Raw genomic sequence first — 12,238 nt, 5'->3', positions numbered from 1 at the left:
GTTATTCTACAAGTCTACCGGATGTACTATAAATAACTCTGTTCCGAGTTAATAGAATATACACAAGAATTTTCTTTAGCAATTCTCTCTACTAAGGCTCTACGCCTAGCCCTTTTACGTGAGGCTTCAAGTCCGAAGCCGATTCGATCGTCCGGATGCTTGCATAGTTAGCCCGGTCGAGTGCGTCATGCTACGTCAGGTGGTATCAGAGTGGGAGTTCGCCCAGTTAGATGGCCAAACAAGACGGTAGCAGTTGCAACCAACCCCGTGATGGAGATCAGGGGTTACAAGCTATTTGGAGAGCAATCGAAGAGCAGCGCACAGCCACGCGTAACATTGAGCAGCAATTGGCAGAGATCGCTAGACAACTGCGGACTTTGTTATGGGAGGATGTTCCAAGGAACCGGGATAACACGTACCAAGCCGGAGGAGACGACCACGATAGACCACTCATCAATCCCATACCCCGGAATCCTGTTCTTGATGATGATAGTGACGATGAACTAGAGCTCGGCGTTGCTCCAGTTCTTCCCGACGACAACAAAAATGGTAGGAATTGGCGCAACCCCGACAATTTTAATCGCCGTCGGAATGATGATGAGTTTAAACTCAATGTGGATATCCCTACTTTTAGTGGAGATCTGGAAAGAAGGGTGACCATGGGTCCTCGTAAAGATTCACTCAGAACTCTCAAGGTAGACGGAACCACGTACAATCCTTCTGATGGCAGAATACATCTGGCCAACTGGTCCTATGGATGCCAATATTGAAACGATTGCAAAGATTGCTGCTATCTGCAATGATGCAGGAGTTGCACAATCGGGGAATCACTACGGAATGTCTACTAAGACAGCATTGAAGGTCCTAGTTGAGAAGATGGGACCTCCTCAAGGATTTCAGGACTTATCGTTGAGTACTAAAGATGTGTTACATTGTTGCCAGCTATGGAAGTCCGCAGAATGTCGGATTGCAACTCTTGAATTTGATCGTGATCGGAAGTCAATGGGTGTTATTGCAACGTCAAAATCAAATAGAAATATGTTATTGGTGAAGGGTGCTGTAGAGAATGTATTGGAGAGGAACTCCTATATGCAATTGTGTGATGGCACTATTGTGCGATTGGATCAAAGCTCTAGGGATCTTATTTTACATCCCTTAATGAAATGTCAACAACTGCACTGCGCTGTCTTGGGTTTGCATACAAGGAGCCTTCTGAATTTGCAACTTATAATGGTGATGAAAATCATCCAGCCCATGACCTCTTTACTTAAACCATCTAATATTTTTGTTAGTTTGGTTAGATTAAGGGATCCTCCTCAAAAAGTTCACAAAGCAATTGAGGACTGCAGAGGAGTTGGTATTCGTGTTACAGTCATAACAGGAGATAACAAGAATACATCAGAAGCAATTTGTCGTGAAATTGGTGTATTTGGTCCTTATGAAGACAATAGTTTGAAAAGCCTAACAGGCAAGGAATTTATGGATCGTAGTCTTCATGATCAGAAAGCATTTGAATCAAAACGGCAGGCTTCTCTTCTCTAGGGTTGAACCAAGGCATAAGCAAGAGATAGTGAAATTGTTGAAAGAAGATGGGGAAGTGGTTGCGATGACTGGTGATGGGGTCAATGATGCCCCTGCTTTGAAATTGGTTGATATTGGAATTGCAATGAGTGTCCTTGGAACTGAGGTTGCAAAGGAAGCTATTGACATGGTGTTGGCAGATGATAAATTCAGTACAATAGTTGCTATAGTGGGTGAAGGCAGATCTATTTATAACAATATGGAGGCATTCATCAAGGACATGATCTCAAATATTGGCGAGGTTGCCTCTATATTTCTAACAACAGCTTTAGGTATTCCGGAAGGGTTGATCCCTGTCCATCTTTTGTGGGTCAATCTTGTCACTGATGGCCCTCCTGCAACAGCATTGGGATTCAATCCACCTGATAAAGACATAATGAAGAAACCACCTCGTAGAAGTAAGGATTCCTTGATCACTGCTTGGATTTTATTTCGCTACCTGGTCATTGGGTCCTATGTAGGGATAGCAACCGTGGGTGTGTTCATTATATGGTATACACATGGATCTTTCTAGGGTATTGACCTGAGCCAAGATGGCAACACTCTTGTCACCTATTCCCAACTCTCCAACTGGGGACAGTGTCCTTCCGGGGAAGGGTTTACAGTTACTCCTTTTACAGCAGGGTCTCAGGTGTTCTCATTTGATGCCAATCCCTGTGATTATTTCCAGGTTGGCAAAGTTAAGGTCATGACTCTCCCTCTCTATCCTGGTGGCTATTGAGATGTTCAACTCTCTCAATGCCTTGTCTGAGGATGGGAGTCTCTTGACAATGCCCCCTTGGGTTAACCCTTGGCTCTTGTTGGCCATGTCAGTCTCATTCGGCCTGCATTTCTTGATCCTTTATGTTCCTTTCCTTGCCCAAGTCTTTGGGATTGTGCCTCTTAGCCTCAACGAGTGGCTATTGGTATTGGCAGTAGCATTTCCTGTTGTCTTGATTGATGAGATTCTCAAATTTGTTGGGAAGCATAGCAAGCTATAGCCTCATAAATACGGCCATCCAAGGTCATTAAGAAGATCAACGACAATGCTTACATTGTGGACTTGCCAGATCACATGGGTATCCCATTCATGATTCGAGGCCGAGTTCTTACCAAGTGGGGGAGAATGATGGAGGGTCAGCTCACCAACCAACGACAGCTCACGATTAGAGAGGATCATGCATCGGACAGTACCCTCTAGCGAAAATCATGCAAAGGATAATAGTGACAACCCATGCATTGGATAAGCACTAGAAGATGGTGGCTATTGGACGGTGGATATCAAAGGCTGCCTAAAGAAGATTTCGAAGATGTCTATCCTAGTTGTTTTAGTTGTTTTAGTTGCTTTATAAGTTTAACTCTCCTAGTTATTCTACAAGTGTACCAGATGTACTATAAATAACCCTGTTCTGAGTTAATAGAGGACACACAAGAATTCGCCAACTTCTCTCTCTCTTCCAAAGGCTCACGCCTAGTTACAACCAGCTTCACGACGAAGCCTCGTGTTCACCCGGTGCTTGCATAGCCAGCCTGGTTTATTGCTTCCATGCTGCGTCACCAAATGCCACCAGATTCTATAGTGGCGCCGTCCTGCTGCTCATCCCCAACAAGGTTGATGACCTCAATAGCAGCTAGTGTTACTTACTCGTTGGTCACGACCTAAGGATGCTTGTTGGGGGCTATCTTCATCTTCTTCTTCATCACTTAGAACAGTCTCGAGGTTAGCACTCCAAACATGTCTCCTCACAAGTAAGATGAAATAAGTCGAGTTGCCAAGGTGAAAAACCAATGGGAAATATACCTAAGTCTAGCATGATGACCTACTCGGAGGACTCAACCCAGCTTGGATCAACTTTTCCTCGGCCAAAAACTTACTCACCTACAACCTCTTGTTGACCAAAATTTGTACCCTTCGCTGTAGATGCTCACTCAATGTGTTCTCACTAGCATCCCTAATGCTCGTCCTTCACTTCAAGGTGAAGGGCCACCCGCCATTGTGATCTAGGATGAAATATTTCCTCTTCTAGTCCAACACATTGGAAGGGAAACCACCTAGTAAGTTGCATCTAGAACAGTAGGACAAATAGTAGTTGTACTTATCGATGGGATTCCTCTTTAACTGATAGAGGACGGCAAAATTTTGGATGGTCAAGGGAAAACTGACAGGGTGACAAAAAGATATGGTGTTGATTAGGGTTCTAATTGAGTTTGGATGAATCTGATCTAGGGAGATACTGCATTGGTTTAAGACCTCAGGAATGAAAAGGTGCAAAGGAAATCTAAGCTCGACCTTCAGAGCCTCCTTGAAAACATACACCTTGTCCTCATCTTGTCCCCAGGGGTATTGGCCTAAGGAAAGAGAGTAGCCAAACTGATCAGGGATCTTATATTGAGCTACGAGCTCGAGGACGTCATCAGCCGCCAACTCTGTTGGACCAAACTTTGGCTTGATCTTGGGAGGTTGTTAGGAGGTTGAGGTCCCTTTTTGCGAACCTCACCAGTCTTGAGCCAAGGACCCTTCCTCGACATGGATGACACAGTCCTCCTCCCCCATGGACTCACTACTCGACATAATTAAAAAGGAAAGGAAATTAGAAGGAAAAAAATAAGGGCTCATCGAAGAAAAGCTACTAACAGAATTTGCCAATCTCACCGATAACTACAACCATGCTGAGCTCTTTGGCTTCAAGGTGCTCTGACTCCACTCAAACACCAAGACAAGTGCAAATGAGACCCCAAAGCGTCCCTATTTATAGATGGGGAAGTCGAGCTATGGACGACTTATATTGATATGATCTAATGGCTTAGGGTGATTAAGACAATCTGTATTCTAAGGCAAAATGAGTTTAACTCGTTTTTGATGTCCACAGAACCAAATTTTCATACCAATGCCAGAGGTCAAGTTGAAACCACCTCAGATTCGACTACTCCCTTGTCAAGCTTGGCACATTGATCTCTAGAGTGGGGGCCAACTGATGAGGGGTAACTTGGCAAATCAACCACGAAGAAACATATGGCGGGTCCAATCCGTTTGATGACACCTCGACACCACGTGGGCTAGGTCGGGTGATGCTAGAATGACCTAGACCGACCTGCTTGGCTTATATCTCGACTTGAGAGAGGCTAGTAGATCACAATGCGACAAGACAGTACATATCACCTTGGGAGGACAAGTTGATGACCTTGGAGGGCGACACGACCTCCCTGACCTAGGTAGACAATGGCTTGAGTAGTTAATATACTTCTTGGGTACCAACCCTTTGATTTGCGTGGCAGGTTGTCCTTATTTGGAGTGGCACACCTATCAGTTCCAAGTCAGGCGACAACACGTTGCCTACCTAGCATGCATGACCTCGATTCCCACACGATTTGGAGAGTCTATATGTGGATCACCGCCAACATGGGACAAACGTGCCCCAAAGATAGAAAACTGATAGGGCTATAATCGTTCTTAGATATCTCACACACGAAATACGAACTTCAATGCCTATAAAAGAACCTCCCCATTCATTCATAAGGTATGCGTGATTAGTGCAAACAATTCTTTGTTTTTTCTCTCGAGATGTATTCTTTCAACACTCTCATCGCTAACTTAAGCATCGGCATGGTCAACCCAGATTCATCACCCTAGGTACTCTGATCTTCTACCTTCTTGCAGTTCGGTGGACTGACCTCATCAGCCTCATTCATCAGAGCTATCATCCAGTAGGGAGTTTGGCGAATCCATGCAACATCACATCTATTTTAAAACCATATTTTTTTTATTTGATTTTTGAAATGGCAAACAAAAATCGCATTCTCATTTTCTTAATTAGCCCTCCCATTCTGTCACGTTCCTTAGAATTAGACTCTCCCATGTCCCCATTTCCATTTCAAATAGCACAAAGTACTATTCTTTTGAAACTTAGATATATGCCTCCTCATCAATATTGTACGAGGAAGACGCAACTTGGCCTATCTATAATGTTTAAGAAAATATCATATATATGAAAATAGAAATATTTAGCAGGTGGCCAAGTCTCAAAGGCCAAAGCTAAAACATTATATAGGCTACCAATAAAAGAACCAAAAGCAGGAGGATAGAAGTGGTAGTAATCTTAGCAGGCATCTTTCCACCGTCGGTCCTCCAGAAAATGGCCTCATAAATGGGCCAAGAATTGACTACCCCAAACCCAGAAATAAACAACTGCACCAACATTTGTCCGAGCATTCCATCAGAACTGATCAATTTCGCAAACCCCACTACAAATGCAATTAAGTTGAGTATTGCAATGGCTGTGAGTGGCACAAACAGTGGTGATGCAACTCCAAACTCAAAGATGCCTTGCTCGTATCTCTTGCTTTGTTCATCGTCAACCACTTTGCTGGTCACATTAAATCCCAAGGAAGAAAAGCCAATCCGTTTGAGAATGTAATCCATGGACCCGAATAGGTAAGATGAGACTCCCCTTATCAACCACATTCTTTGATCGTTCCACCACCTCTGGATTGTGCTTCCTGCTAGGGTGAACTCAATAGCATCTTGTCCATAAGCTCCCAGGAAAAGGAACCAGTACAAATAGAACCAAGGGTCCCACATCTGCATGCACCATCACCACGCCATCCATTTTTTTTAGCTTATTCTCTTCTTAATATAAATTATACATAAATCTAATGAGATTAATAATATAGCATCAGAGGAATACAAAAGTAGGTACCGTTGGGAAGATGGAGAGCCCATTGATGAGAGCTAGCTGAGGGACGATGGCATAGATGGTGATGGGAATGGACCATATGGGCCAATATGCATAGTGAGCATAGTTAAGGGCCATTAGCAGGCCCATGGATCTAATACCAAAGGTGATTGGGTTGTACCTGGAGAAGCCCACCTCCAGTAGACCAACACACCAACGTCTATTTTGGGTCAGTGCATCAGTAAGGTTGAGTGGCACATCCCCTAAGAACGCAGCCCTATTAGGGTTGCAAAACACTGACTTCCATCCCTCACACTGTAGCCGATATCCTGTGTAGTAGTCCTCAACTAAGGATCCATACCTGAAGCCCATCTGCGTCACAGTTTCAGTTTAGGCTAAAAAAATAATGGACGTAGTATTAGTTAACCTTAAGGATAGTGGCAATTAGTCCTAATCCCATGAGAACACCACAAACCCATCGTTGGATGTGGATGGGTAGAATGTGCTAGATCAAGATTCAAGAGTGCTAAAAATTAGCACCCACCGAAGATTATAATAATAAGCAAATTAGCTATTATTAAGGATTTTCAGGTGTCATGCCTTTCCCTTCCTACACAAACAAAACTTATTAAATACCTTGTAGCCCCAGTCCGTGGCATGCTCAAAAGTGCAACTGGCGACATGGTGAGACAATGCCGAAGGCGTTGCAGACATGATGGGTTTGGCTTGTAGTTGTAGGACTCCAGAGGATAAGAATGAGAATGGGCCTCCAAACAGCGATCGTCTCCGGAAAAAACATCCACTGCCAACGTAGTTTGGGCCAGCGGACCCATCTGAACCCATTGGATTTAACTGGAACAAATGCTTCTGTTCATTACCGTAAATGTCGTGCTTGTCAATCCCATGGAAACGCTGAGGAAATTGAATGTAGGCTAATTTCGGGGCAACAACAGGGTCGAAAAGATGGCAGAGAACACGAAGAGGGGTTCTGGGATCGTTGGAGTACATGTCACAATCCAAGGTTAAGACCACTGGTGCATTGCTCATGGTCTCTGATACTCGCAGCTTCATAACACAAATAAAATTCACTAATCCATTGGTGTATCGTGTATGCCTTGAATTAAGAAAAAGTTCAATAAGGATGAAAATCAGTGTAGCGTCTGTAAAAAGAAGAGAGAGGTTGCTTACTAAGACGTTGAGGGCTCCGGCCTTGAAATGGTGGGGCCAACTACTGCTTTTTTCCCGGGAGACGTACACCAGGTTTGGCATTGCACGGCCAGTAACGTCCTTATCCGTCCCACTATCCAACAAAACCTGCTCTCACAAAACAAAACACAATGAATACTTCCTTGATCTTCTAATCAAAATGATTGGAGGTGGTAAGGAGAGTAGCATGGGCCAAATTTTTGTGGGATCAACGGCTCTCACAACCCTTATTATATTTGAAGAAGGCATTTTTGCCCTTGAACTAAAAAGTGGCTAATTTAAACTCTATATTTCAGAAAAAAAAAATAGTTCAATCGTAAACAGATAATGATGGGTGTTAATGACATTGTTCATAATCCGCTAAATAATGAATAAAATAATAAGAAATAATGATATAGTATTGTTATATTTAAAAAATTGAAATTTTGCAAGTGGGTCTTATTATATATTACATATAATAATTAATAATAGAAAGTTCAGTTAATTCGATTAACCGAATTTCTAAATTTAAAAACTGAAACCAAAAATTGAATCAATCAACCGATTTAACCAAAAACTAAAATCGAAATTTTCAGTTTGAATTTTTGAAATTAACACGGAATAGTGCTCACCCCTAGTTATAACATCCAAGCGATGGACATGATGGCATTCAACAAGTTCACATTCACTGCTTCTCTTTACTGTCTATGGCAAATTAATTACCTCAACATGCTTATCAGCCACTTCGAGATGGAGGATGGTATATGGTATTGCCATTTTCATCTCTGGAGTTGATAAATGTTTCATCATCACCCATTAAGCTCAGCAGCAGTTTCAGTGCCTCCGATTGGTCATACTTCACACAGGTGCAGAATGGCCTCTCCATGATCAATAAGCACTTGAGTTGCTTCGGGTCTCACCCCAACTAGTTCTATGAGGACCTCCACTCAGCCTTTCATTGCTGCCAGATGGAGAGGGGTATTCCCATCTCGATCGTGAGCAAAGCAGACATCGAGCCTGACTGATACCAACTCTTTTAGTGTCAACGTCTGTAAGTAGGGCTCGAGAGCAAGCTCAAGGTTGAGGTGGATAGAGAGAGATGATCCACTTAAAATTTTAAGTGGCGTCAATTTTTTTTTTTTAAATAGAAAATTTTAAGTGGGACCAGTTTATATATTATTTTCAATATTTATAATTATATATATTAAATAGTTTTTATTTTATTAAATAAGATTCACATGCTAATTTTTAGTTTTTTAAGTTTAATAATATTATATCAGTATTTCTTATTATTTTATTTATTATTTAATGAATTATATCATCAACACCCAGCCTTATCTGCCTATGATTAGATTTTTTGTAAGTCCAAAGTCTAAATTGACCATTTTTTAAAGTTCTAGGGTAAAATTGCCTTTTCCGAATATTACAGGGTTGTTTGAAATAATTTGGCCCAATCTACCATTCTTCGACCCTGAGCACGTGCAAATGAAGCCGTCGTCAGAGGTGGGTCCGACCATGACCACGGACTCCATGCTACCACGGGCATTGTTTCATCATGATGATGAACAGGAGTACAGGATGGATGACGTCATTGAAGAGTTTTACACTTACAAACCTCAATTACAGTAGGATGATCTTGACGCGTAAATCCTGGCGTCCATTTGTTAAAGGCTTGGCGGTGATGATCGCTGGAGATGAAGTCATTGACAAATCCACCTCTTCTCTCCATCACGCTTTCTATCTTCTCTTTCATCATTCCATACATAATCTGCAACCACAAATTAATTATCAGAAATCATGGTTTTCAAAACCGGATCGGACGGTCGGACCGAAAAACCGAAAATCAGTTAGGTGACTGGTTCTGTTTTTCCTCAAAATCGGATATTTGCAAAAAAAACTATTGATTTGGTTAGCAAATTATTGATACGGATGGTCGAACTGTTTAATGGCTTTGATCGTTTTTATTTTTTTAATTTTTTTTATTAGAACGGGTTGATCATTCAAATGATTGGATTGTTGAACCTGAGACCAGATCCCTGACCGGTTTATTCTCCGGGCAGGTATTAAAAACCTTGTTAGAAATAATATGATAATTTTGTAGGGGTTTAGAGGGCTTGCGAGATGCAAAGCGCGCTACCATTTCTAAATCCATTATCTTTGAACCACCTGGTTTTCATGCAAGCATAGCATTATTTGTGTTTTAGGTTTAGTGTCTATTTGGAACCGTTGCTGCTGTTGCTCCAGAAAAAGGTGCTACATCAGCGTTGTGTAAGAAAAAATGGTGTTTCAGAAAATAGTCATTTGTTTGGAACCATTTTTTCATAGAAAATGGTGCTCTAAACCACGTCTTGGAAATCGATAAGGCATGGCTTGGAGCAATACCAAATTTGGCAAAAGTTATTGCTCAGGAAACATCCTTTCTGACAGCAACAACTCCAAACAAAAAATGGCACCATCTTTTTAGAAAATAGTACTCCAAGCCGTGCATCAGAAGCAGCTACAAGTGCAGCATTAATGCCAAACATATATTTAGTTTATGGGGTTTAGGTTTACCACAAGTTGTGTTTGGTTTAACCTAATACATCAATTTAATACCTCGATTTTATTACAGAGAATTAATAGGTATTTAAAAGAATTTTAGAGAAAAAGATGGATTTAATAAAATTAAACGAGAGGTTCAATTAAAAAAAAAAAAAAAGGTAAGGGGGAGGTTCCAAACAATGACAATTTGGGGGGGTTTAAGGATTTTATAAAACAGAATTATGACTTGAAAGGGGCTTTTTGTGATTTTTTATTTTTTATTTTAAAATAGAAACCACACTTGTGAAAATGAAGCTCATAAGTGAGCATTAAGGCTGTATTTTAAAAATTATATTAAAAAATTTATTTTTTATCAACTATAATCCCAATAAAAAATTAAAGCCCTAATACAATACTGAATATTGGATTCTGTTGTCAAATCATATATGCGTTCCATGACACATCTCAACCGTGTATCTCAATAGTAAGTATACATGGTTGGGATGTGCTGTGGGACTTACCTTCATCTTCTCCGTTTGGGCGCAACTGTGAGTGGATCTAAAATACGCATCGGGGCACCTTTCCTCTATTCGAAATTCCTTACAGAAAGGCAACCAGTGTGTAGCAAACTTGGCAGCTTCCATCAAAGAAAAGAGCGTAAGCTGCGAACCCCCGTCATCCGATACGTACACAGACACCTTGTCTGTGGGATAATCGTAGGCCATGACTGATAAAGCAGTGTTAATGGCGCGCAACGGAGGTTCCTTGAATGGGTCGGCAGTGCATATAAACACGTCTAACGCCGGGAAGTTCTTCTCATCAACAACCCGACTGAGATTCTCTATGAATACCTTGCGACGGACGGGACGCATCCGGAAGGCCTGTTCGGTTACCCACATAAAAGCGAGAACGGCGTCGGAGAGTAGCAAGGAGAAAGAAACAAGGGAGAAGGAAAAGAAAGTGGTTGCAGAGCCAGAGAGGAGAGAGAGGGTATGGCGATAGAGCAAAGCCGAGATGGCAGTCGCATATACGAGAGCAAAAGCTCGGTTCAGAGGCGTGCGACGCAACACCTCAAACGAATGGAGAGGAAGAGGAGGAGGAGGAGAGATAGGGGTAGAACTGTGCACGCAACTTTGGTTTTGGTTTGAGCCACTCCTCTTCATCTTGGTCTGCTGGCACAGGGATGTATTGGATGGGTTAATTAATTAATATAGGCATTCGAATGATTTCTTGAGAGGAATAGGAACACGATGTGCAGACACGATGTGTCATGGGTTGGAGAGTCGAGACAAAATCTTGTCACCGGCGCTGGACAACCTATCACGTTAGCGGGTACACCAGTGTTCTGTACACATGCATGAGGCCCACATCTTATGCACACTACTTGTAAGTAATTGGGTCGATAGGTCCTACTCAGATTCAAATATTATTTATTTATTTATTGCTGCCCCATACCCATATTACCTTTGCATTCAATTAGTTACATGTTGTTATTAGATTATTGTTCCAGAGCTATTGACATTGAACCGACGGCGGAGAGTGCCTATCAGTCAATGCCTCTCAAGAACCTAACAAATAGAAAGATAAAGGTTAGATGGCCCCACATGCCATCGGCCAGATAAGATTTTACCCACTCCCTACGTAAGTTATGTTGGCTCTTTTCTATTATCAAGCTCTTTAGCTTTTGAGTGATCTCATTTGAGCTCTCTTCTCAGACCTCATCCGACCCCCTAGTACTTAATTAATTTAACCGTCGGAGTTTTCATTCCTGGGATGATACTCGGGGCTTCTGACGTGCTCTCTAATCTTCAGGTTGGACATTGCAGTCCTCAGATATATCAGCCCTTATATATGTCATTACTCGGATAAGGAAGTGAAATTATCTTGCTATCCTCAGCCCATCATTCATAGTAACAATCGGCACTATCTGTGGAAACATTGCTAAAACTTCTCTAAGTGAACACTTAATCTAAAAACTACTAAGCTTCCAACAATGACTGATAATCAAGATAATACACCAAATGCCCAGAACCTGGTCACCATGGACCAATTCAAGATGGTTCTTGGCAGATGATGAGAATAAGAATTATCGTATTTTTATCCCTAAATATTCAGTCTTTTATACTTAATTGGACTCATTAAGGAACATGGTATACTGCTACAGCTAGCAGGATCCTAATAAATTTGCCACCGGCGAAAAGGTTTCCTCATAATCGATGCCCTCTTTCTGAGTGTACCCTTTCGCCACAAGACAAGCCTTGTATGTCTCAACCTTACCATTGGGCCCTTCTTCCTCTTGT

The 12,238-nt window shown here is 41.8% G+C and overlaps 1 protein-coding gene and 1 pseudogene across 2 annotated transcripts; one reads left to right on the top strand and one right to left on the bottom strand.

The window, feature by feature from the left end:
• Positions 1 to 99: 99 nt before the first annotated feature.
• Positions 100 to 2,659, top strand: LOC104604822 (calcium-transporting ATPase 4, endoplasmic reticulum-type pseudogene; annotated as a pseudogene).
• Positions 2,660 to 5,509: 2,850 nt separating this feature from the next.
• On the bottom strand, positions 5,510 to 11,174 carry LOC104604823 (cellulose synthase-like protein G3). 2 transcript variants are annotated; one of them, XM_088896123.1, is made up of 6 exons: positions 10,460 to 11,174; positions 9,034 to 9,186; positions 7,422 to 7,547; positions 6,870 to 7,298; positions 6,258 to 6,605; positions 5,510 to 6,139 (listed from the first exon to the last, which is right to left on the bottom strand). In XM_088896123.1, exons 1-6 carry the CDS (start codon positions 11,099 to 11,101, stop codon positions 5,594 to 5,596), a joined length of 2,244 nt encoding a protein of 747 aa, XP_088752249.1. In that variant the 5' UTR covers positions 11,102 to 11,174; the 3' UTR covers positions 5,510 to 5,593. The 2 variants fall into 2 exon arrangements, with proteins under 2 accessions (XP_088752249.1, XP_088752250.1); XM_088896124.1 differs by lacking the exon at positions 6,258 to 6,605.
• Positions 11,175 to 12,238: the final 1,064 nt, after the last annotated feature.

This window comes from Nelumbo nucifera, chromosome 1 (assembly GCF_055504915.1).
Source record: "Nelumbo nucifera cultivar China Antique chromosome 1, China Antique-T2T, whole genome shotgun sequence".
Taxonomy (NCBI): domain Eukaryota; kingdom Viridiplantae; phylum Streptophyta; class Magnoliopsida; order Proteales; family Nelumbonaceae; genus Nelumbo; species Nelumbo nucifera.
This window is presented reverse-complemented; position numbering and strand designations above follow the sequence as displayed.

Coding starts and splice junctions, on each gene's coding strand:
- LOC104604823 (XM_088896123.1), bottom strand. CDS start 11,101: ATGAAGAGGAGTGGCTCAAACCAAAACCAAAGTTGCGTGCACAGTTCT. Junction 9,187..10,459: donor CCCAAACGGAGAAGATGAAG/GTAAGTCCCACA, acceptor TTGTGGTTGCAG/ATTATGTATGGAATGATGAA. Junction 7,299..7,421: donor CCGGAGCCCTCAACGTCTTA/GTAAGCAACCTC, acceptor TGTGTTATGAAG/CTGCGAGTATCAGAGACCAT.